General features: G+C 46.9%; 1 protein-coding gene across 9 annotated transcripts in view; it reads left to right on the top strand.

The window, feature by feature from the left end:
- Window positions 1–207: 207 nt before the first annotated feature.
- The window catches only part of PHACTR4 (phosphatase and actin regulator 4), a 56,491-nt gene continuing 31,005 nt past the window's right edge, over window positions 208–25,693 (top strand). The window contains exons 1-4 of one of the 9 annotated variants that reach the window (XM_021534915.3): window positions 16,324–18,513; window positions 18,616–18,662; window positions 18,772–18,945; window positions 20,781–20,879. Coding sequence is in view for 4 of the 9 variants with exons in the window: in XM_021534911.3 (XP_021390586.2) it covers window positions 18,647–18,662 (16 nt within the window). In the remaining 5 variants the exon portion in view is untranslated. Of the gene's footprint in view, window positions 255–570; window positions 650–1,486; window positions 1,509–16,323; window positions 18,514–18,615; window positions 18,663–18,771; window positions 18,946–19,158; window positions 19,183–20,780; window positions 20,880–25,693 lie in introns of those variants that run through there. The other 8 variants (XM_021534916.3, XM_021534911.3, XM_021534913.3 and 5 more) reach the window with 8 other exon arrangements.

Here is a 25,693-nt window from a genome sequence, read left to right as displayed (position 1 = left end):
GCCCCCACCCCAAACCCGCCCTGACCCAAACGCCCCCACCCCAAATCCCCCTGACCCCAAATCCCCCCGACCACAAACGCCCCCACCCCAAATCCCCCCTGACCCCAAATCCCCCTGACCCACACGCCCCCACCCCAAACCCGCCCTTCCGGGGCCGTGTCCTCCGCTCGGGGCGTGTCCGCCGGCCGCACTACAACTCCCGGCATGCCCCGCGCGCGGCTTCCGGCGGCGCGGCGCGGCGGCGGCCGGGGCAGGTGAGGGCGGGCGGGGGCCCGGGAGCGCCGCGCGGCGGGGACGGACGGCCCGGGGAGGGACGGCCCGGAGAGCCCGGCCCGGGCGGCCCGGGGAGCCCCTGGCCCTGGCGGGCCCCGGGCCGGGGCAGCGCTTCGGGGCGGGAGCGAGAGGCGCGGTCACGGAGGGGACGCGGGGCACCGGGGATGCCGCGGAGGGCCGGGGCCGTTCCGGCGGAGCGGCTCCGCGGGGCTCGGCCGGCGGGTCGGCGCCCCGCACGCTGGCTCCGAGCGCCAGCACGGAGCTCCCGTCCCGTTCGCCGCTGTCCTCCGAAGGGCGGTTCGGAAAGCCTGGCCGGCTCGGGCTGGGACCCCGATAAAACCCGGGTTTTAGTCCTGCTGCCCTCCCGTGCCTTGCCGTGAGTGTTTCCAGCTTCCCCAAAGTTCCCTCTGAGGCAGCCCCGTTGGTATTTCTTTGTTTGATCTCTCCTGCCTTAATGTTGACTGAAATCTGAAACGTCCCCGTTGTGCTTTCTGGCTTAATTGTTCTTTCCCTCTGTTTGCACGCAGATGAATTATTTACCTCTGTGCTTTGCATTGGGTTGTGTTTGTCCAGGTGGAGGTAGGCGAGGGCTTGGTGCCCTTCTCTGGCACTGAAATACTGCAGAAAAAGTAAATTATGTGAGAAGGTGCTCAGGTGAGGCTGAAATAAACGATAAAGCTCTTTAGGCTTTAGGATGTTTAAATGCTGCTTCTGCAATCCTAGAAAGAGGTGGGAGCCAAGGAATCCCAGAATGACTTGAGTTGGAAGCAACCTTAAAGCTGCTTTTGTACCACCCCGTGCCAAGGCAGGGACACCTTCCTCTGTCCCAGGCTGCTCCAAGCCCTCCCCAGCCTGGCCTTGGGCACTGCCCGGGATTCAGGGGCAGCCACAGCAGCTCTGGGCACCCTGTGCCAGGGCCTCCCTGCCTCACAGGGAAGAATTCCTTCCCGATATGCATCTAAGTCTCCTTGTTGAGTTTAAAACTGTTCCACTTGTCCTGCCACTTTCTGCCTGTATAAAAAGTCACTCTTCTTCTTTTTATAATCTTCCTTCAAGTATTGGAAGGGTGTAGTGAGATTTCCCAGTAGCCTTCTCCTTGTAACGGCTTAAAGAAAGCTGGAATTGTACAGGAGTGAGTGCTAAAGTTGGAGTTTCGTGATGTTCCTGTTTTTCAGAAGCAAGTCTGGTGCAGAATCAGGGAAGGGGACTGATGAAGTTTCCACAGTTCACTCTTGGTGGGTAAAGGATGTTCAGCTGAGTTCGCTTGATATGCTACAGAAGATGCAAGGGAGTGTAATTGGATCCTCTCCCTGCTGCGATTTCCTCAGGAGTGCCTGATGCTCTTCAAACAGACCCTTAAATGTATCCAAACTGCTTTTAAGAGTAGGCAACACCTAAAATCATCAACTTACATGGTTTTAATTCCTTTTTGTGAAGACTGCAGAAAGGGGCGAAATAGAGCTAAAATGAGGCCAGTTGTGAGGGATGGGGTTGTCACAGTTACACCAACTGAAGCTGAATACCTGGACACTGATGGCAGCAAAACCCCTTTCTCGTTCAGAGCAGGTTTAAACCTGTTCTTGCCAAGTGTGCTGGGAATGCCTGCGCTGTTCTGTCCCAAGTCAAGGTGGTTTCAAAGGTGTCAGTGTGTCCTTTCACAGTGATACTCTGTTATCTGGTAATGGATCAGTGTTTTCGCAAGGAGCATTTGCTTTCTGGATTACCAAGGAATGAGCCATATCTGAGGCACAGAGCATACTCAGGCCCTGGGAGATGGAGAAGGAGTTCTGTTGGGAGCATGGGGCAGTGCCACAAACAAGGGGAATGTGATTGCATCCTTCCTTTCAAGCTGCTGGATCAGTGGTTATACAGCCTTCTGTATACTTCATTCAGGCACTGGTTAATTTGATTTCCAGTTCAATTTGATAACAGTTTTGAGAGCCAAATAATTTGTATTTAAACAAATGGCTTCTATTTTAATCAAATTTCATTGTGTTTGGCATGTGTTGGAGCATTCTATGTATTAAAAATTGCTGAGACTCTGGTTCCTGGTGATGAATACTTAGTTACAAGCTGTACAAAATGCATGTGTGAGTGTGGGGATGGGGGCTTAGAAATGGGTTTTTCTGGCTGGTCTCAGTGATACCATGAGTGAAGAAAGCTGCAAATATCCTTGGGATCATTTGGATTACGTCAAAACCTGTAATTTTTTTTAGGCAAAACTGGAACTCTGGGCTGCAGGGAAGCTGGTAGGGCTGTTGGGGGCAAAGACATCATCTTGTTCCTGCATCCATTAAGGTGGGAGTGGAGATGCTCCAGGTCATTCATAAGTTCCCTAATTCTCCTTAGCAGTGATTTTCTGCATACAAGTGCCATGTGCGTTTATTTTTTCCTGAGTGTGAGAATGCTTTAATTTTTTGCTGGCAAGTTTGGAGCCTGTGGAAAACTAATGGATGTGGAGCTGTGGCAGCATTGGGCCTCAGCTTTGTGTCGAGGGGAGAAAAAAGCCCTTTCAGAAATCTATTTTTATCAGTTAATTAGTTGCTGTTGCTGACGTGTCAGCGCTGTGGTGATAACTACTCCCAGTTCTTCCCTGCACAGTGGGGTCATGGTTAGGCAAGGAATGCAGCAGCCAGCTTGGCTGCTCATCCCCATGGCTGGAGTTAACTCCTTCCAAACTGTGCCCCTGGATCCAAGGGCAGATTCCATGGGAGGAGTTGGCACACAGACACTCAGAAGTTTGTCAATCTTCAGCAGAGGTGCTTTTCTATCGGTGACTGCCCTTAATTTTTCCTCTGCCGAGAGGATTTACTGTATCTCAGTAGGAGATACGGCGTGGAGGTTGTTGTGATTTGCCAGTGGCTGGGTGACAGGCCTGAAACCAGAGGTAAAAGGCTGCAGCTTTCCCAATTCTTGCTCTTATCTGCTGATTTTGAATGACTCAGGACGGTCTGTCCAGGCTGGAAGGTGACCAGGCAGAGCATCCAGCGATTACACATTGGTGTTTAGCTTCTTGTAGATGAGGAATTGCTGTTTTCCTGATTTCAAAATGATGAAACCCTTAATCTGAAAATTCTTGTGTTGTTTGTTCTATTGCATGGGGTGTCACTTGTTTTTGATTCTCAGCTGTGCTGAGATAGGGAGGTGAGAGGCAGCTTTGGTCTCAGCTGTACCCTGGTTGTCACTGCCTGAATTTCTTTGTTTATTGGTGACTCTCTGCTCTTTCTGCTGAGGATGGGATGGGGGAGGGAGGGCTAATTATCTCCAGAGAGAGGCTTTAAATGCTATTAGCCAAAAGAACAGGCTTCATCTCCTAACTTGAATGAGTTGAGAGAAATAACACAAAGCACTGGTGGCAAAGATATGAAAATTGAGAGCAGTCCAAATGGTTTCTCTCTGCTGAACCCTGGAAATAGATTATTTCTTTTCCCTGAGCCTTTGGCTGGTAGCAGCTTTGGAGGGGTGAGGGAAGGGGTAAACAGATTGTTAACTTTATTCTTTAGTGTTTGTGCTTTTTGCATACTGATTCCAAAGCGCAGTTAGGAATCGCTCACCTACCAGCTTCGTGCAGTCGTGATGGGCAATTCATTATCAAGGACTAATTAACCACAGCTGCTGAGTGTCATGGGGCAAAACAAGGTGCATACTGATGAGGTCGATTTGTGCAAGCCTGGCACTTCTGTGCAGTCGGTGCCTTTTGAAACACATTTAGGAAAGATCATTGGACTTGGGTAAAGTTTTCTGCTGGTAGAGGTTTGAACATTTTGTCAGCTCCAGAAGGCTGCTGCTAAAAACAGGAATCTCTTGGCTGCCAGTACCTAAAGGTTTTCCTTTAGTTAACCAAGCCCCAAAAGTTAACCCCTTAATTACAGCTGTGTTGTCACAGACTCGTTTGTTTAAAATACATCAAGATTAATCCCCACCATTGATTTATACTGTAGGCTGCCCCATGTGGGCTTCCTTCATCAGCTCACATTTGTCTATGGGAAGGGTGAACCTCTCTTAATGTACTTTTCTCTCCCTTAGCTTTTAAGGGTGCAGTCAAGAAAAAATTGACCCTAATCATACATAAAAGCCTTGATTTGTAAACTTGGATCAAAGTTTGGGAGGCACTGACTTGTTTGGTGTCTGTAGTGTTTGTGGTGGGCCATGCTCAGACCTCTTGCTGTGTAAACACTGTTGCAGAGGGTGACTTAGCAAAAAAAGAGATTATTGCTGGATGTGGCCTTGAGGTTGGGATCACAAGCAGTGTTTCAGGCTGTGCTCATGGAGGTGAAGCTTCCAGAGGTGTTTATGGATGGGGGATAAATCCAAAGGTTGTTGTCTTCGGAGTATTTGAGCTTTGAACAAAGCATGTCACTGTGCCAGTTTTCAGGGGACTTTGGCTCCAGTCACATGCCTTTGAAGGTTGTGTTCTCTTGACTAATCCTTCTGTCCTACTCAAAACCAAATCTGGGATGTCTGTCACCAGCTGAACTCGCTGCTGTAGGTCAGGGGAATGGGCCATTCTCACTGTGCAGGAGGAAAGGAAGGGAGGAATTTCCAGGTTGAATTTATTAAGCTGGCTGTGTGAGGTGTCCGGAATGTGCCGCAGTCTGGTCACCTGCAAAAACCTCCATGAGGGTGCAGGCTGGGAAAGTGGGATGAAGGATTGCTGGGAGGCTGCTGGAGCCCCAAAATCAATGTGACACTAGTGATTACACTAACCAGTATTATTCCACATCTGCTTCTAGCCTCCAAATGAAGCCTTCAATCTGTATTTTAATGATTGTGTTCTCTGTACTTACCAAGTGTGAGTCCAGGGAAAATAAGGATGCTCAGGTGAACAGGAGGCCTGACTTAGCTCCCAGCTATGTTGCTGTTGTGGAGTTTGATGTCAGGCAAGTCACTTTTTCCTTGTTTCATCCTTCTGTCTATCTTCTCCAAAATGACCTGTGGTTAGTGTGGATGTCATCCTCCTGTTTATAGCTAGAGGGACAAAATTAATTCATCTCAGCCTTAAGGGCCATAATTAGCAGCCAGGTTCTACTGGTCTAGTCCCATCCTGCTCTGTGTCATACGGTGTGTAGGTGGGCCCTTTAGTAAATATAGTATGAATAACAGGAGGAAGTGTTTGGGTATGTTGGGTAAGTCCAGCGTCAGCTGTGTTCAAAGAATTGTTTCTTGATTTTCACCTTGTCCTGTATTTTGTGAATGTGTAATTTGAAGTTTTAACTCTGCGATGTTTTTATTTAAATGCTTATTCAAGTTTCACACTGGGCTTTCCTGTCTGTGGACCTTGCTTTTTGTATTAAGTTCTTTTGCAAGGGGGAATTTTTGAGAGTTTTTTCAGTGAACTAAACTTAAAAAAAAGTTTGCCTTGTTTCTGCAGTAAATTCCTGCTGCTCTTGGGAAGTGGGATTTATAAAGCTGCTGTGCTACATTTCAGCATGTAAAGGGACATGGGGGAGAAACGATCAGAAATCCGTTTCTCCTTTAATATGGAATTGTATAGGTGATACCCTTGCATGGAGAGCAACAGTCCTTGCATAAGCACTGGATACATTAACATTTCTAACTAGTAAATTTATGGATAATCTCTTCTTTTGAAGGATTTATTTAGATTTGAGAGCATTAGCTTCTGGGAAAATTAAACCTCTTTTAAATCCACTTTGTTCAGAGACTAGACTGAGGAACTGCTGGTAAGCCCTGCCATCTTCCTCCTGCTTTTCTGTGGGCTTGATTGGAATTGCAGGGCAGGGACACAGCTGGTCCAGAGGCATCAGGGCTTTGCTTTTAGGTGCTTTATCCAGTTGTGGAAAAATGGGTTTGGAGCCTGTTTGCTGTTACAGTAAAGGGCATGTGCAGCTTTAAGCACTGCCAAAACCAAGAGAGCCCCTAAAACAACCAGCCCGAAAGGTAAGAAAGATGAAATGTTTGTGGGAGCTGAAATGTCTGGATAAAGCTGTATTTCTGCATAATGTCACAGTTCTGGGGGGCTGGTGGTGATTGAAATGTCAGTGTGCTGGGTGCTGCTGTGCCTGCCAAGGCGTGCCTTCGTTTCAGGTGGCTGATTCATGGCTCTGTGTATTTAATCATAGTTTCTATAGCAGTGAAATTTTTAACAAGTAGGTGGAGTTTGCTCTTAGTCCATCGCGGGTTCGCATTAATGTCGTGGCCAATTCATTCCTGTGTTCTTGCTGAGCAGAGTAATTTCTTAGGGGATAAAACTGAAGGCTATTCTGTGTTTCTGGTGCATGTAATGTGTACTGAAACAGCTTTTTCATTGTAATGGTATTACTATTTTTAATATTATGTTGTGAGCATTGCTTTGTCCTGTCGTGTGTGGCTGCACTGCTAAGTAAATGCAGAGTAGGATTCCTTATGCTGATGTGAATGTTTATCTTACTACCTTTTGATTATCATTTAGGATAATTGAACCTGTGATTGTAGACTTCAGTCTTCGTACGTTCTCTGCAAACACATCCCTCAGGGTTTGATATTACCTGTTGGCTCACAATAGGACTGGTTTGGTCCTGTTGTACTGAAAGCTCAAATTCTTTAATTCTTCAGTATTTCCAAGGTGACTTTGGTGCAGCAAGCAGTTTTCATTCTTAATGCCAGCGTCAAGGGGTTTGATTTGCATCCTCAAGATGATGTAGTGGGTAGTGGTTTTGTGTGGATTTAAAGCCACATGTCGCCTTGCTCTGGTGTCCTATAAAATATGTTGTGTTCTTGTACTTGGAGCAGAATGTTGATCCTGGAGAAGGGCACTAGCTGTTGGGCCCCTCAGTAGGATGAGAGTTCTTTAGGATGGCTGACAGTGCTGCTGATAAGTTTGGCTTCAACAAAACCTCATTTGGAGCTGGTGCTAAGGTTGCTTTTGGGGAAGTGTGACAACTTAATGTTTGCCTGCTTTGATCATACCCTCTTCATCCTTACCTTCTTTTGAGCGTGAGCACTTTAAAAGCAAATAAAGGTTCCTTGTCAAAAATTACGGTTCTGGTGTGGCATGTCGCTTGTGACAGCTAATTCAGTTGAAATAGGAATCTCTTGGGAATGTATCTCCATTAAACAGGAGGAGAATCTGTCCTTTGCCAAGAGGCTGTCGGAGATGTTGCCTGAAAATTGCTGTGTTTAACTTCCTGTGCATGGGGATCAGCAGCAGGCTGACTTTTACCCTTGTGAATGTATGGGGTTAACCTTCTGTTCCAAATGCAGCACTAAGGCATTTGGGAGTGCAATGCACAGGGAACTGGGGTGGTGGATGCAGCACTGCTCAGCTCTGGGGGTGCTATTCCTGTCTCTTCCTTCATAGTGAATAGCTCCTGCTTTATTGTGGGTGTCCCTTGGAGCTGGAAATCAGAGAGGCTTTGCCTATTAGGCTGACTGTGTGCAGGTGAAGTGGAGGTCCTGTTTATTTGCCATTTCTGCTAGTGTTGAAGGCAGGAACACTTTGTACTCTGCTTTTGATTGTAGCTGTTTGGAGTGTGAGATCTTCCAAGCTTGATTTTGTGAAGCTTTCTCACGGTTGCAGGCTTGATCCTGGAATTGAGTGTCCCTAAAAGTTCAGTCTTCAAAAGGAATTCTTTCTTGGGAGGCTGTGTTTGTGCTGGCTGATAGGAACCTAGCTCAGCTACTTGTAAACACTGTCTAGGTTTGAATTAGCCATTGTGGGGTGAAATGTTTGCTGCCTTTCAGCGGAGTGCTTGTTAAATAGTCTCATTTAGTGCACCCAGATTTTTAACAGATGGGACAGATTTCTGTGAGCCTGGGCAGCCACTACAATTGCTTTGCAAGGTGAGACATTTCTGTTTTGATGGGTGGGAGAATTAATAACACTGTGTGATTCATTCCAGTGATGTGTCTGGTTTTGGATTAGATTTGGATTTTATTTGTCTTCGAATAAAGCTAAGTTGAAAGGCAAAAGATGACAGAAGCAGTTCCTGAGCTGTTCTGATAGGATAAATTAACCTTGTGGATAGGGATCCTTGTACACTTGAGGGGACTGGGAGAATTGGTCTTGGGCAACATGATCACTGTGCTCAGAAACTCTTCCCCTTGTGCCTGGGGTGCCAAGAGGGGGAGAGTGGCACCAGGACAGTGCAGTGTGGACAGAAGGGCTGTGCCAGCCCACAGCTCCTGCAGGGACAAGACCAGCTCTGCCTTAGGTCTGCAGGGACAGTGATTAACCACAGCAGGAGTCTGTCCTGTGGGTAGCCAGTGTCCAAGGGAAGCGTTCTGCAGATGGCCAGACTTGCTGCACAGCACAGGAGCCACAAGCACAGGAGCAGGGAAGGAGATGTCGGTGTCTGGTGCTTTTGGAGCTCGGGATGCACTGCAGGAACAGCCTCTTATGCTGATTTTGTCTTGGCAAAGGCAGCAGTATCTGAGTGAGTGTTCAGCAGTCTCTGGTGGCCAGCCCTCCATTTGCCTAGAGCAGCCAATCCCAGGCTACCCTAAATGCCACCACACTTAAAGGATTGCAGGCAGGTCCAGCAGGAGTGAGCAAGGCAGAATTCAGGCTCCATTTTAGTGTTTTATTGCCTGCTCTTGGGGCTATCACTTCCTTTGGAAAGGGGTTATTTACTTCCTGCAGAATCACCCTGGACAGAAGTAGGGTGTGCAAGAAAGTGAAAATCTCTGGTGATGACTGAGCTGTTACATGTTAAATTTAATTATCTGGGGACATGTGGGGCAGGTGATGCATTAGTCAGATCTCGGGATGTGATCTGCCAGTGGAGGGATGTGTTCTCCAAAAGCCAGTGTGTTTTAGCAGATTGCAATTTAAGTGTGCTAGGAGTGAGTCTAAACTGTTTTTGTGGCTGGAGGATTGCTGGTTTATGTCGTGATCCCTTAACAAAACAGCTCTGATGGAGGCAGCCTCTGCCATTGGGCTTTGTGTCTCAGCAGGACAAAGGCTGTGCTGGAAGCAAAGTGGGTGTCTGTGTGCCTGGTGTGTCCATCTGTGCTGGCTGACAGAGAGCTGGAATTTGGAAATGCTTTTAACTGTGTGGGGGAAGCAGGTGGCTTTTCATCGCAATGAATTGTTTATTCCAGTATAGATTGGGGCAGGGTTTTGTTGCGCCCGTTGTTCCAAGAAAGTGGGAGGAATGAAGGGTAGAAAGCGTGGAACTGGTTAAACTGGAATTCCTGGGTAGTGCCTGCCCTTGAGTTATGATCAGCGAGGTCCTGCTTATTTCAAAACCTAGGGCTGACAAATCCTGGTGCTCTGGAATCAGTTGGTACTTTAGGTTTTTGCTTCTAGGTGCACTGGAGGAGTTTAAGAATAGTTTTGTAGCAGAGAACTCAAATAATCTTGTAGATATGCGTGAACAATCTTGGTTTGTCACAGATGCTCTGAGATTATGCAGGATAGGTACTCTTGGCCTGGTGATCAACCTGGCTCAAACAGCACGGGGAGAGAAGGGTGGCACCTTCCCTGTGGTGTTTGCAGTGGGAAAAGGGATAGAGGAGTGGGCAGGATCTGTGATTCACTGCAGATTTTTCAAGCCTGTTTGGTGCTGGGAAGCCGGAGTTGATGTGTCCCAAGCCCAGTTCTAGCCTTTGGCTGTGAGGACCAACAGAGCAGCCCTGTGTGCTGCTGCAGCTGTGTAAACTTCCAAAAGTGCTGTCGCTGAGCAGGTCCTGTGTATTCACTCCTTCCCTTATTCTCCAACAACTGGTTGTGGCCCATGTGACAAACAAATTGAGGAACTGGACTGCATTCAAGCCAGCTGCTTCTGCACCAGGCTGGTTTTGGCTGGGGTCAGCTGCTCCATGAGATCTCTGGCTCCTGTACAAGGAAGGGCTGGGAGCTACTGGATGTACCTGGAGTGCTCCTAAGGCAAGTCTTGTGGAGGATCTTCTGCTTGTGAACCAGGGGCTCCTTGTGCCAGCTATGCAGATCCACATCCAGCAGCCTTTCTGTTAATACAGCCCATCCCACGGCGTTTCCTCAGCTCCTGTGCCTCCAGAATGTTTGAGACGTTGATGTTTTCTCTAATTTTAAAGTCCTCTCTGCTCCTTGGTGTTATAATGATTCCCTTCATTTAATTTGCACAGTTGGAGAAGAGCATTTTTTCCTGGTTGCCCTCCTGGCCCAGGAGGGCCTGGTTGCCCTCCATACCTGCAGGGCATGAGGAGAGATTTGTCTTTGTCCTTCAGTTGGGTGTTTTTTCAACCTTTGTTACTGTGGAAGGTAATTTTGTTGAGCTCTTAATGCAGCTAAATGTGTTGGCTGGAAAATGTCATTTCTAATGGAAAGTTAGAGTGGTGATGAGAGAACTGAAACATTCCTGTTCTTGGGAGAGTTCCAGGAGATTACTGTCTTTAATATTATCCCATTTAAGATTAATTAAGGATTATTTGGAGGAGTATATCAGCCCAAAATCTAAAAGATGAGTGACCATGCGCTGAGCAGCATAGTCTAGTGGAAGATGTCTCTGCCTATGGCAGGAAGGTTGGAATTAGATGATCTTTAAAGGCCCTTCCAACCCAAACCATTCCACTATTTTGTCCCTGACTGAAGGCAGTTGTAAGAGCACTAGGAAAGGCACAACTTCCACCTGAGATTAAAATCAGCCTGTGGCCCAGTAGGTGAGATGGCTGCACTAAGCACCATCCCCAGGCAATCAGTGCTGCTGTTTCATCAACTTTGTGCACAACCATGAGAACTACAAAAGAGTTTTTTCTTTTTAAGAAAATGTTCTCATTCAGAAGCTTTATGAGCTTATTTTCACAATTGGAGGCCTCGCTGCCTACACTTACTTTATAGAGACTTTGTGAGATCAGTAGTGGGAATTAATTTCTCTGCTGTCCTAGTTAAAGCCTGGGCACCTTTTTATTAAAGCTGGAGCTTTGCAAGAAAATAATTGCCTGAGGAGGGCTTCTTCAAGGAAATTTGATATCTTAATTAGAAATAATTAGAAATTATGCTAGTGAGTCTGTGAAAGAAAAAAATAAGGCTACAACTGAATTTCAAACTACCTGAACTGCTTGGCAAAATCTGCTTCAAAAGGTGAAATGTAATGCTCCTATAGATTCAGTGATGTAATTCCAGTGTCAATTCAGAAAGAGCTTTAATTTCAAATAGGTGAGCTGTTCCCAGTTAAAAAGCGTTGACTCTCTAAGTTGACAATGACACCTACACAGCATAGGTTTCCTGTATTTCATATTTTTTCAAGTGGGGACGTTACATTGCCTTTGTGGAATTTGATTAGAGATGCCTGGTTTATGTGCTGGAACGTGCAGCAGGGAAGGCATGGTGTTTAAATCTGACTGCACAAACCCCGTGGGCTGTTTATCCCAGGAAGCAGTTGGGCATTCAGGGTGCTTTGGGAAAGACCCTTATGGCAGGATTGCAAATTCAGCTCTGCTGCTCCAGGATTTTGGGGAGTTCATATGAGCTTTATAACAAATTCATTTTAGTGCTTTGATGGTGGTAAAGCTCATTGCTCTCACTTTTTAAATGGAGGTGAAAAGAAACACTTTTCAAACAGGCCCTGCAGTGGCTGAGACTAAAAGTGTCCTCCTTCTGGGGAGGAAATGGTGGTTACAAATGAAATTGTCTATCGAGTCATAATTACAGGGGCATGACCACAGCACTGAACGAGTACTCAGCTGCTAAGTTTTTATTCAAAGTTTGATGAAAATGGAAACCACAAAATGAAGGCAGAGGTGGTTTGATTTTTACCCCAGAAGCCAGAGTAAATAAGTAACCCTGTTATTTTGTGCCTTTTGGGGGTGTGTTACAGAACTAACACCGATTATTATAGCTCAGCTAATACGTGCAACCCACAGTCCTCAGCTGCTCCCTCCCCGTGGGTCCAGGAGGAGAGGTTTGCTTGGATATATCCAAACAAGCTCATTTGGATCCTTTGTGGCAGACAGGCACAAGCAGAGGACTGACCTCATGTTTGCTTAGCATTCATCAGGTATAAACTATAGAATCCTAGGATAGTTTGGATTGGAAGGGACCTTAAAACTCATCAAGTTCCACCCCCTGCCATGGGCAGGCACACCTTTCACTACCCCAGGTTGCTCCAAGCCCTATCCAACCTGGCTGTGGACACTTCCAGGGATAGGGCAGCCACATGATTTTACATTCCCTGTGAGGTGTGGTACAAGAATGAGCTGTTGCATGAGCGGGCATTTGCAGACCACAAAGGAATTTCAATTTCTGACAAGCCCTATTGTTCTGAAATCAGTTGTGCAGCAAGACACGAGGGAAATGTGCCAGTTCCAGTGGCTTTAGCAACTTCAAGGACAGTGAAGAGGGGAACTGGTTTGCTCTATTCATACTGCAGTTTTTTCTCTGCATGTATTTGCACCTCCTGAGTGGTGGATCAGCTGTAAGCAGGTCTGGAGGCGAATTAGAAGTGTCTCCCATACTGAGAGCTAAATAGAAATAGCATTTGTAACTATGGGCTGGTGCAGAAGCTATGCTGTGTTCATATATGCTATATTTTCCTATAGGCTGCTGGCTTTCTGTTCTGGGTTTGGTGAATATCAGGATTTTGTCCCAGGTTTGGCTCCTTCAGCGAACTGAAACACCTGGGAGAGACTAGAGTGGCTTTTTCAGACTTTTTATGGTCTGTTTCAAATAGAAGTATGGAAGAACTTGCTGTGTTTGGTTTGTGAGATGAATAAAGTGTCCATGTACTACTGTGGAGGCATGTATAATCAAAGGGCCTTGTCCAGTGTCCAGCGCTCACTATCCCTGGAGGTGCTCAAGGAGCAATGGATGTGGCACTCTGCTCTGGTTGACAAGGTGGTGATTGGTCACAGGTTGGACTCAATGATCCTGGGGATCTTTTCCAGCCTCAGAGATTCTTTGCTAGAGCAGTATTGATGCGGGGTTTGGAGTCCCACTCCAGTGTTCTGCACAGCGTGTCCGTGAGTACTTTTAAGGTTTACTTTTGCCCAGGTGTTGGAGAAAGCCACTCGCCTTCCCCATGGCGCAGCCCCGGAGGATGCAGCTCCCTTCCTGTTCCAGTTCCTGTCTGGTAACCTTATATTACTATGCCACCCACAGGCAGCTACTGAGCTGCTGGAAAACATTTGCAGTTTGCATAGGGAGCCACTTATCAAATGTTATATCTGTGACAAAAAGCCACTGGTTTCTTTGACTGTAATATGAACTGTATTGAGGTTTTCAATCCTGGTTATTCCAATTTTCTATTTAAACTGCACATGGAGTTCTTATGCTAATGTCTGATTTTTCCACTTCTTCCACAAAACTCATTCCTTGTGTTAACCAGCTGCTGTGCTCCTGCTCAAAGCCATTACTTCCCAACAAGTGCAAAAATGTTTGTAGTGTTGGGATCCTTGGAAAGAGAGGGAAACTGCTGGGCTGTTAATTAGTGGTGCACCCCTTTTTGGCATGTTGCCACATTAGGCTGCAGAACAACTGGGTTTAATCTGTGCGGTTTTACTGAGGAGGAATATTCTGATTTCCCTCCAACTGACCTCTCCACTGCTCAGTGTGTGATGAGTGCAGAACAAACTGGGTCAGCCGAGACTGCTCAGAGGATTTTAAAACCAGCATTTGTAGTTCCAGCAATTTGCAGAAACCAGCAAATGATGTTCAAACCATATAAGCAAAGGACATGAGCAAACCAAGACTTCTGGGTGGATCTGGTTTGTTTTTAGATGGAGTCATAAAAATATATGAGCTTTTTGGCATCCACTGACTGGAAAAGGGGCTTGTGCATCTCTTCCCCTTTGTACCACTCTATTCAGCTAGAGGTTAATTATACCTGTACACCTTGTCTTGTAATCTTACTAGGGCATTTGGCATGGTTGATCTATTCAGGTTTTTTAAGAATTTCCTTTGTAATACTTAAACTCCAGTTGTGCACCTGTGCTGTAATCTGTCCTTTGGGAGAATACTTTGGTGCTGTTGAGGTATTCTGCGTTGTAGAACAGAATTTTAATATTGTTTACCACGCTCTTAATCTCACTGCTGGCAGATAAAATGAGTTTCTTTAGCCCTCCCCCTGAGGACCTGATGGAGCTTCATGACCAACAGACCCATGGCATTAGGTGGAGTTATCTCAGCTTTGCAAAAATCCGCTCATCTGTCTTCCTGGAAGGAGTAATTATTGGTGAGAGAATAAAATATTGATTTATTTTTGAAATTGCATTTATAAAAAGGAACAGGCAGCCAGATCCACGGGCTAGGTGGGGAGGGGTCGTAAGTCTGGCCCTTGAGAAACATTTGCAGCAGGGGAAAGTCCTGATGGCTTGGATCAACCATGTGAGTGGAGTTTGGCAAATCAGGGAGGAAGACTCGGGATGTTCTCTGAGTGAGAACTCGGGCTGCTCTGTGCCTGGCTTCCATCTCCATGCTGGCCTTATTCCTGGTGTTGACTTTTTCTTGTTATGATGGTGAGCGGCTGTGGGCAGCATCAGCCCTTTGCTGGGCTCTCATCACCTGCCCCAGTGGGAGCCTCTGGGTGCTGCTGCAGAAATGTAGATTTTAAAGTAGTGTAAAGCAGAGGGCTAAAGTGGCAGAATGAACAATAATCTAATATTTGTTTATTGGCTGTTACTACCACCATATTAGGTCAAAATTAATAATCACCTGGGAGTTGTCAGGTGAGCTTGTTTAATTTCATGGGTCATGGTCTGTATTAATGCAGGACCATGTTCCTCAAGCTATGGGTGTGTGTTAACCCTTCCCTTTCCCTCCAACTGGTGGATATAGTTCCAAACAGTTATAAGAGCATCCTTTCTCTCCCCAACATGCATTTTTTTCCAGGACAACCTTGGGTTTTGTGTCTCATTACAGTAAAAGCCCTGTAGTAGCTGCCCAGCTGCTGTCGTGTCCCTCTCTGGAATGGTGATTTAGAGCTGAGCCAGCATGGAAACTGCGTTTCCATGCCTCAGGCAAGCCTGTTGGCAGCCACTGTGGAGAAGTAATGTGCCACTTCTGCTTGGAAGAGTTGTCAGTTTTCTAGTTTAGTTGGGAAAAACGACCAACATTGGCTTAGGTTTTAGCTGGACTTTTGGAAGCAAGTTGTAGTCTTTTGAAGGAAGCTGTTCATGTTACTGGAGATGAGCAATGAGGACAGAAGGGTCCAGCTAATGAGCTTCATTCTGAAGGAATGGTTAATATTCTAGAGGTCTGGGTAAGGATTACTGAAAATGAGACTGTGAGGAAAGGGGGAAGCTGTAAAGGGGTATTCAATGAAGCTCATGGATGCGGACTGCCCGAGGCTGGAACAAACAGCAGCACCTTGGTGTGCAGCCTCGTGGTGGTTTGAGCTGGGGCTGCCAAGGTCCTGTCATTCCCAGACCACTCCTCTGGACATGCTTGGTGTGCATCAGGGTCAGCTTTGACTGTTCCCAGAGCCGCTGGATCGGGGCTGGTGCATGGAAGGGGTAGGAGGGCATGGGAGGAGGGCCAAAGTCTGGAATTGGGCTGGTTTGTGTTGCTGGGGGACAATGTGAGCACATGGGCAGAGCTGGGAAAGACAAAATTCCCTGTGCAGCAGGGAGTGCGTTATGACTGAAGAAATAGGGTACAAAACACTCCAGCATTGCTGTGAAACAGTCCTTTTCTATTTTGTGTGAATTAGCTGCCTAGCTGGAAAGAAGCCATCGCTTTACTGCAGGAGTTCAGAGCCAGGTCAATGGAACAGAAATATATTCCTAGAGTGATACAAAGAGCTGGGGAAAAAGCTGTAAAGTGTTTGAAGTCTGGAGGCAGACAAAGGCCGTGGTTCTGCTGCTGGGGTGGCTAAGAGTACCAGAGGGGCGAGTCCTGAGCGCTGAAAGTTGCTAAGCTGTGCCAGCAACAGGGCTCTTGGAAACAGGAATTTCATACAGCTGTCAGGCCCAGGGCATGTAGGGCACTCAGAGGACTTGACTATTCAGAGGAGCTGTGGCATGTCATGCTAGAGGAAATGAAAAAGCCATGTTTTCTCAGAAGTAGGTATCTGGGGAACCTGTGACAGTAGGGGATAAAAGCAAATTTCTGTTCTGTGGAGTGGGTTATCTCAAATATTATACCAGAATACAGCTTTCCAATTAGCCACTTGTAGTTAACGCTGGCAGCAGGATCTCTACTGCTTAATCCATTTCTTTGGTGAGAAGTACCTGTTCCTTAGTGCAGGCGGAGCTGTGTGCTCCTGCTTTGGCAGCCTGTGGCAGTACTGCAGGAGCGTGGACTTTGCTCCTTCTGCTACCCTGGCATCAATTTTTTTCCCCCAATGTGCTTTTTATGCTTGTACTGTTAATAACCAGATATTGTGGATTTAGTGTTCTGCTCAGAAAGATCCTCCCAGCACAGACTGAGGTGCTTCCAGCTGTGCCATCAGGCAGTGACAGATGTCTCCGGTGTGCAGTGAGTGTCCAGCAGTGACGGCTGCCAGGATTAGTATTCCAGGCACAAATGTGCCCCTTGTAGTGCAGAGCTCAGAAAAGCCTGTGCAGCAATGCCCTTGAAAGGCAAATTAAACCCAGCTCCCTGGGAGCAGTGGGAACGCTGCTGTCATTTGTGCTGAGGTTCAAGTAGGCCTTGAGGTGGCAGTTTCAGTTTCCCTTCTGCTTTTCTTCCCAGAAGGGTGTGCTTGAAGGGGCAGGCAGGCATGGTGGTGGATCTTCCGTCTTCAGTGGGGGAGCATTCCCTGGCAGGAGATTGGACCAGATGATGGTCAGGCTCTGCACCTAGGGAGTAAGGGACAGGATAAGAGAAAACAGCCTGAAGTTGTGTCAGGGAGTTTTAGGTTGGATATTGGAAAATTTCTTCACCAAACTTTGTCAAGCTGTGGCACAGGCTGCTCAGAGCAGTGTTGGAGTCACCATTCCTGGAAGCGATCAAAAACATGTGGGTGTGGCACTGGAAGACGAGGGTTAGTGGTTGTCTTGGCAGTGCTGGGTTAATGGTTGGACTCAATCTTTATCTTAGAGGGCTTTTCCAGCCTAAATGATTCTGTAGTTCATTCATTCCAGTTCTTGCAAAATGTGTCCTACATGCAGCATGTGAATGCACCAAACCATGCATCCAAATGTGTGTGAAAGCTGTATTTTAACAGTGCTAATGGATTATACTGTAGGGATTAAAGGTGTTTCCTGAGCACTTGTGGCTGTCTGCCTCTGAAATCAAAACCTTCTGATGTTCTTGATCCACTCATTTGCTGCCCAGAAACTTGTACAGATATTTGGTCTTTCTTCTAAGCTGTTTAAAGCTGTGATCCCCAATTATGTTTTGAGGGTTTAATTGCTCTGTTGAGGTGTTTCCCCCTTCCATTCCAAGAACATCACTGCGCTGGAATTTGAGCTGCATCAGAGGGAAGTAGCCTGGAGCATAGTTGTCTGATCCAAGGAAGCATTTTCCCACACACAGCTGAGCAAAGCAAAGCTGGAAAGCCCCACTGGCAGAGCTTCCATGGATGGTGTGGTGTGGTTGCCTCCGCTGACACTGCAGCCCTGGGATGCTCCAGTGCTCTTGAACAAGCTGAGCACGTGCTGCGCAGTCAGCACGTTGTCACATGAAGATGACAAGCTCATATGATGTTAAACTAAAGCCACCAAACTATGCTTTGCTGCTGGGACCAAAGGTGATGAGTTGGCTTGGGCTTCATGAGGAAGAGGTTGGGCTGAAGTGGGCTGTGGATAAAGGCTGGCTTTGACTCCTTGGTGCTGGAACAACCTTATTTTGTAGTTCTTCCCCAGTCACCCCATGCTGTTCCCGCTGACATGTCCAGTTGTGGTTGTCTAAGTTTGGACTGCAAGATTTTGAAGACAGAACCTCCCTTTTTCTAAAATGTTGAGCCTGTTTTTACTGTGCTACAGAATCTGTCAAAATCAAGACACATCATGATTTCCCCAAACTTATTTCCCCAGGCATCTCATTTCAGAACTTTCTCCAGAAAAAAAACCCTGTCTTTTCTACTAAAATCTTGGTTCCTTTTTTTTTTAATCTCCCCTGCCTCCTCAGTATGTGCATTGATGCTGTGTGACATCTGAAATACTTCCTGTGCATGTGCTGTGCTGCCTTTGCTAGATAAGCAGTAGGCTGTTCCCTTTTACAGCAGGCACATCCCTTCCTGAAGAGGCAGATGTTTTCCCTGGGAACAAATATTGCAGCTTTGTAATTATGTCACCTAATTTTGTTTCTCTTTTCTTTCCATCATAGCATGTGTGTGATTAGAAGCTTCTGATGCCTTCAAAGAGGGATGACAATGTCACTCTTCCACGCTGGGGCAGGATTTCTGCTCTAGGTTCCCTCCACGCTGGTTTTGTGTAGGCTGAGTAGGTTTTGTGTAGACCTGCTAGAGAAATAAAACTAAATCTGAGCTTTGTTCACACTTGGAATTTTAATTTGTGTGTTGACTTTGTTTCCTGTTTTTGTAGGAATTTCTTTGGACACTAGAGTACAAGAGGAATGGAAGAGAACGCCGGTGAGTACAGACTCGGATATCTTACCACAGATTATGGACCTGACCTGGCCTTCCTGGTTAAGCATCATAAAGAACCTGATTACTTTAAGTTTGGTGTCTTCATTTGCAGTGTAGAAGGTGATTAGAAAATAATATAGTTTGGCAGATGCATCAGCTGCATTTGTACTGTGGTGTGGACCAGATCTGACTGAAGCTCTGTAAATATGGAAGATCTTCTTTGGAATCTCCCATCTGTGAAACCTGGAATACTGGTTTCTTGGCTATCCCAAGTTCTTGAAAACAGGTAACATCCCCTTTCTTAATAAGGAAGAGGCTAGAAGGAATGAGCTGATTTGAACAAGGCACATGGTGAGGCATAAAGAAAGATCAGCTTCTGGTTGTTCCTGTTTTGTATTTATTCCTTTAGGCTGCTCTGTGTTGCATAAGATAGAGGATTTAAAAATTTTTTTTAAATAAAATTTAAATCTCTTGCCTTAGGCAGTGTGTAATGCTTGCCCTGAAGCAATCAAATTCATTGCTGGTAGGTTTAACTGATGCAAGGATATGGTTGTAACTGAAACTCACAGATTTTTTTGCATAGAGATTGCCTTGAAGAGCTCTTCCATCTGTTTGCCTAAAATGGCTACAAGAAAGAAGTTAAATGCCAATTTTTTCCCTGCCATTGCTCTGAGATTTGCATGAAAACTCTTGCTTGCACCATGAGAAACCAGTATCCACATAGTGTATTGGCCTCAAGTCTTCTGGACTGTGATACTGCAGTTGATGATTCTAACTCGTAAATAATATTTCTGGGTTATTCTATGCAGCCAGGTGATGCCATCCTGAAAACTTTGGGAATTATTGTACTTGTCAGCAGGGCAGTATGCTTGGTGAGGCAGATGAAAGACAGTTTTTGGCTTCATACAGAGCTGGTGTGTTGGAGCCCAGTGGCCTGGTTAGATCATCTGCAAGTCCTGGTGGCAAGAGCTGCTGTGCCCTTTCTTTGTTAAGCTGTAAGGTGCACATTTAATCTGTGGTGATTGCTTTCCCTTATGATTTGCTCGTGGCAAACTCATTCCAAAAGATGACTTGTGGAGGAGGTGGAGGGTGAAGTGAGTGTGGCACAGGCAGCGAGGCTGGAGCAGTGCCTGTGGAGGTGGCAGCTCCTTGTCAGCCCTGGGGCAGAGCATGGCAGAGCAGGGCCGTTTTCAGTCTCTGTAACTTCAGTTACTGGGATGGTGTTGAGCAACATCAAGGCCAGGTTGGATGAGGCTCTGAGCAGCCTGGTCTAGTGCCACAGCAGGGGGTGAAACAAGATATTCAAGGTCCCTCTCATCCCCAGCCATTCTGTGGTCAGTGAGCTCTCCTCATTCATCAGGACTCAGCCTGTGCTGGGACTGCCACCAGCCACTTCTGTTCACATCACAAAGCTTTTGTGTCCCTTTTCACGTGCAGTTGAACCCCATTCTTTGGCTAGATCAGCGAGACACAGAGCTGGAGCCTTTTGAAGTTTTGGGAGTGCTGAGTTTTGATGAGTGCTGGTGGCCTGGGATGTGAAAAGCATTTTGTTTGCGTTTTGCCAACTTTACTTAAGTTACTTCACCTTTTCCTCTGGACAACTTGAGCGGTGCCAGTTTAAGATGGAGGATCCGTGCTGGATCTTTGCATGCACAGACACTCCTGATGGCTGGTCACAAAGATTTACCTCCTTAGTGCTGGAAGCCAAGAGCCCTCTATTAAAGACAGAATAAATAGATGGATCTTTTATTTTAATTTCCTTGAAATTCCTTTGATTTATGGATATTCATTCTCCGAGTGCTAAGCTCAGAACTACTGGGTTGATCCCAGAGGTGAGGCAAGATGGAGCTGAGCTGAAGTCCAAGTCAGTGCCCTTTGTTCCCTGCAAGCCTGGTGCTTTGTATGCATTGCTGTCCTTCCCTGGTTGGATATTAACTGCACTCACAATGCTGCATGGCTGGTGCTTGTTTGAACTGGTGCGCTTGGAATGGCCATTGGGAATGCACAGGGAAGCGTAAATCCTTTTGAGCTGCCAGCCTTCACCAGCCATGGGTGGGTGGGGGAGCCTTCCTTGGCTGACTGCCCTGGCTAATTAGAAATGAAATTTGCTGTTGTCTTCAGATTTTAATTCATGCTCATCCCTGAGGACGAGTGGAAGCCAGGTCTCCAGGCAGCTGCAGTGAAGTTTCAGAGCTGTCCATACATGGTATTCTAGAACAGGTATGCAGCTTAAAATTTGCTCACAGTCTTGCCTTGAATTAAGTATAGAGAAGAATACACAGAAACTTCTGGCAAACTTTGGGACATGGCCGTGAGTGACGGTAGGTTAAGCTGCCACATGTGGCCTTAAACTGAAGGAGGATGGGTTTGGATTGGATATTAGGAAGAAATGCTTCCCTGTGAGGGTGGTGAGGGACTGAAATGGATTTCTCAGAAAAGCTGTGGCTGCCCCATCACTGGAAGTACTTCGGGCAAGTTTGGATGGGGCTTGGAGCAATCTGGTGTAGTGGAAGGTGTCCCTGCCCATGGCATAGGGTGGAATTGGATGAACTTTGAGGTCCCTTCCAACCCAAACCATTCTGGGATTCTATGATTTTACATCAGTTCTCTGCAGCAAATTTGGAGGGGTGTGTTGTAGCCAGGGCAGCCTCACATGCCTTTGTTTGTCACTAATGCTGGACTTAAAACTGAATTCCTTCCCTGTAGGCTTTTCCTGTGCCACTGGCATTTGATTCAGGAATGTACAGACTGCCGAGGTTACAGTGACACGGATTTGGCAGAGGTTCTGAAGTGGGGAGCCTGCAGAGTTCTGTGAGGAGATGAGAGGTGGTGCAGGTGCTGCAGCAGCGCCAGCTCTGCTGGTCCTGCTGGAGGGACAGTGCTGCCCTGGAGAGGCCAGTGCTGCCGGTGGGAGGATGGAGATTAAGGGGGGGAACAAATGAAATCTAAATATACACATGCTGCCAGTCCAAGCTTCCTCAAGGTTCCACCTACACAAGTGATCTGTTGAAGGGAAATGTCTCTGGAATACCTTTCCCTTCTTCAGATCCTTCCTGTGCTGCAGGTCAAGAATCACACTCTATTTTTGGAGCCTGTTTTTACTGTTCATCTACTGCCTGTCACTACCCAGGCTCCCTCCCAAAGACCACTCACTCACCTTACCATGATCTGAGATAGGTTTGGAACTTTTTCTTTGTCAAAAGATTGTGTTCTGTCTAGTATTTCATCTGTCTGTATGTCTCAGAGATCTAAAAAGCAGCATACTGAAGTAGAAGCTTTGTGCTTGGCAGGGGAAGTTTCCCCTTATTGCGCATGGTTCCTTGAAAGCTCTGCTGCCATGTTGGATCAACCTAAGGTGGAAGCAGACCTGCAGTTCACTTGCCCAGTAATGAGCAATCATTAATGAACAGGTTCAGAGGGAGCATGGAATGCCTTTTTGTGGAAGGTTTTTGCTGTTGGATACTTTGAGCTCCTGTACTGCACACTCTGTTGACAGCTTCTGCCTATGCTTACACACTTCTTCTGCAGGTATTCAGATAGGAACTTTTAAGTCCCTAAAAGGTCTAAATCTCTGTGGGACACCTGTGAAACATTTGAGGAAATTAATGAAGTAGCCTTTGCACATACGGGTTGTTAGCCAAAGCTGATTTTTAAGAAAGCTCCTCAAATACTAAGTTTATGGATGCTTTAAGAATCTTCTGCAGCTACTGCTTTATTCCATGCTGACTTTCATCCTCTTTGACTTTCATCCTCTTTATCTCCTGCTGTGCTACTTTTTTCCCCATTTTTTTCCTCCTAAAAATAGGAAATACTCTTCAAGTCCTTCACCTTTGTGCAAACAAAGAAGTGATTTGTTTTAGCATCTAAGCTGATGCCTGAGTTACATGCCTCAGACAGAAACCAGTGTGATATGAATCTGCTGTTTCTGGAGACTTGGACTCCAGATATAGTCTGAGTAGAGGAAAGAGCTGATAACATGAATACTTGGTTCTTATCCCACCAGCTCTGCTGCTTTTTCCCATCAGGATGCATGGCTGGCTGCCTGATTCCCATCTTTATCCCCAAAAATCAGAGCTATAGCTTCAGATGCTCAGAGACTCTAAACCATTATGGGAAGGCCATTATGGAATCACTGAATAGTTTGGGTTGGGAGGGCCATGGGCACACACCTTCCACTAGACCAGGTTTCTTCATGGCCTGTCCAGCCTGGCCTTGGACACTTGCAGGGATGAGGCAGCCACAGCTTCTCTGAACAACCTGTGCCAGGGCTCTCCACCCCTCTCAGTGAAGAGTTGCTTCCAAATATCCCATCTGTCCCTGCCTTCTGGCAGTGGGAAGCCATTCCCCTTGTCCTGCCACTCCAGACTCTTGTCCCCAGTGCCTGTCCAGCTCTCCTGGAGTCCCTTTAGGCTCTGGAAGGGGCTCTAAGGTCTCGGTTTAAGCCGGACTGGTGGAGCTGGCAGTCAGTGCCAGCAGCGTGTGCTGGGTTTGATGTGCAGTCAGGGCATTGCAGGCTTGGGAGCTTTGCTGTCACCAAGTCAGGCCTGCTGGAGAAGAACAGTCGCTGCTAAGCAGCCAATGGAAATATCTCCATAATGTCTGTTCCAGAACAGAAGAATGGGGTTTTCTTCCAGGAAGACACAGAAGCTGTGATTCCACTGGGATGCGGCATGCTGTGCGTGCAGCAGTAACAGTTCTGTGTGATACAGCAGAAGAACCAGTGGCCAAATGCCTGAGATCAAATCTGTTACAGTTGATGTGCACTAACTTGCAAGCAGGTAGAAAGGCAAATTCTTACTGTCCCTTAGGCAGGTTACCAGAGGCCAGAACTGATCTCAATGGAAAGCATTTGTCTTTTAAACAAGGTGCAACACAGAGCATTTCCATACCTGTCTGAAAGCATTACTGGAAATAAGTCGAGTGCACTTGACAGCTTAGCAAAATACTTTGAGACATTATCCTGGCAGCCTTTTGTTCTTAAATTTGTTCTAGTTCTTAGTGTAATTAATGTACTGAGTGCTGTCAGGGTGCTTGGGGCACTCGATGGCATGTTGGTGCTGTTTTTCTGCCTGCTGTATTTGCAAGCGGTTCAGCTCAGCCATCCATCTAGTTAGCGTGGCATTTCTGAAAATTAATACCCAATAATTCCTCCTTGAACAACTTGAGGAGGTGTCTGAACTCTTGCTGCCTTTCCCTCCTGAGCTATGAGCCAAATGTGTAACAGAGATTATTTGCTGACCTGCCAGAGACCTCGTAATTCCATGACATCCCATTTTGAGTGACTTTTGAAGGTGGTGTGCTAAGTGATCTTGTAGTTTGTACCCATATCTCTGGCTGGGGGAAAGCAGAAGTGAATTCTGCTGGTTTTGTGGTTTCCTGGCTCAGCTGTAGATGTGCTGGGAATGGAGATGCTTCAGCCTCCAGGCTGGTTGGAGCAAGGCAGTGGCAAAGGTTGATGTTGAGTGAGAAATGTCTTTGCTGAAGTGCTTCATGACAATCTTACTCCTTGTGTGAAGAGATAAGACCTTGTAAGACATGCAATCTATCCTCTGGGCAATTCAGGATGATTTGCTGTGAAACAATGAGTGTGGAGTTCCTATGGCTCAGTAAGTAGGGCATGGAGAAGGGCAGTAGGTTTCCAGAGTTTCTAGTTTTCTTTTTTAACTTGTTGGAACTTAAATTCATCTTGCTCCTGGAACATTGCCTGTAAATTCTGTCCAGGGATTTTAGTAGCTGATTTTATTGGGTTTGGGAGTAGAAGAGGAGCCTGCCTGTAACCAGGGACAAGCAGGTTTAGTATAAATGTGATTTTTGTTATTACTGTTTCTTCACACAGGAGCAATGTGTCCAGGTTGAGTGGCAAACCTGGCCTTTTAAAACATTATCTTGCTGCCTTTGTGAGCTGTTGCTGCCAGTGTTAGCTGAGCTGTTGGCTGGACGAAGCTACTCCCAGGCCCTCAGGCTGGTCCTGAGGTGCAGTCCCAGTGTGAACATTTGGATGTTGTCACTGCTGACATCACCACTTTGTCTGCTTGGCTCTCCTTTGTCTTGGAAGGAGTCCTGGCTCTGACTGCTGAAGGTGTCTTTTGTATCCTGAAACAAGAAACCAGAGATAAGAGGTGGCTTTTTTACAGGTTGGACCCATCCAGCTGTGTGGAATGAGTGGATAACCATGACTTGCTTAGGGAGAACATGGCTCTTCAACCCAGCCTGAGTTTGTCTCGTTTTGTGAAGCAGAGATTTTAAGATTTCAAAAGTATTTACTGTCTGGGTTATGATAAATTTGTATTCCCTGGCACATGAAGAATAATATTTATAGGAATCGCTAAATTCCTTGTACAGATCTGTGCTCAGGCTGTGCAGGTTCTGAGCTGAGCTTTGCAGATGCAGGCTCTGCCATGGATTCTGGTGCATATTAGAGCTAGTCTTAAGGCTGTGTAAGGTAGAGCTTTGTACATTGGTGTAACTCAGCTGTGCCGAGTTCTGAGTTCTGTTACCACAGAATCACAGAAGCCTTCAGGTTGGAAAAGCCCGGGGGGCGGGGCCGGGGCCGCAGAGCTGCGCTGTGTCCGCCAGAGGGCGCGCGGGACCGGCCCCAGGCGGGCCGGGGTGAGAACGAGGGGACACGGGATGGGACTGGGGACACGGGATGGGACTGGGGACACAGGGGACACGGGATGGGACTGGGGATGCAGGATGGGACTGGGGACACAGGGGACACGGGATGGGACTGGGGATGCAGGATGGGACTGGGGACACGGGATGGGACTGGGGATGCAGGATGGGACTGGGGATGCAGGATGGGACTGGGGATGCAGGATGGGACTGGGGACACGGGATGGGACTGGGGATGCAGGATGGGACTGGGGACACGGGATGGGACTGGGGATGCAGGATGGGACTGGGGACACAGGGGACACGGGATGGGACTGGGGATGCAGGATGGGACTGGGGACACAGGGGACACGGGATGGGACTGGGGATGCAGGATGGGACTGGGGACACAGGGGGCACGGGATGGGACTGGGGACACG

The sequence above is a fragment of the Lonchura striata genome, chromosome 26 (assembly GCF_046129695.1).
Source record: "Lonchura striata isolate bLonStr1 chromosome 26, bLonStr1.mat, whole genome shotgun sequence".
Taxonomy (NCBI): domain Eukaryota; kingdom Metazoa; phylum Chordata; class Aves; order Passeriformes; family Estrildidae; genus Lonchura; species Lonchura striata.
Note: the sequence above shows the minus strand (reverse complement) of the source record. Positions and strands in the feature narration are given on the sequence as shown.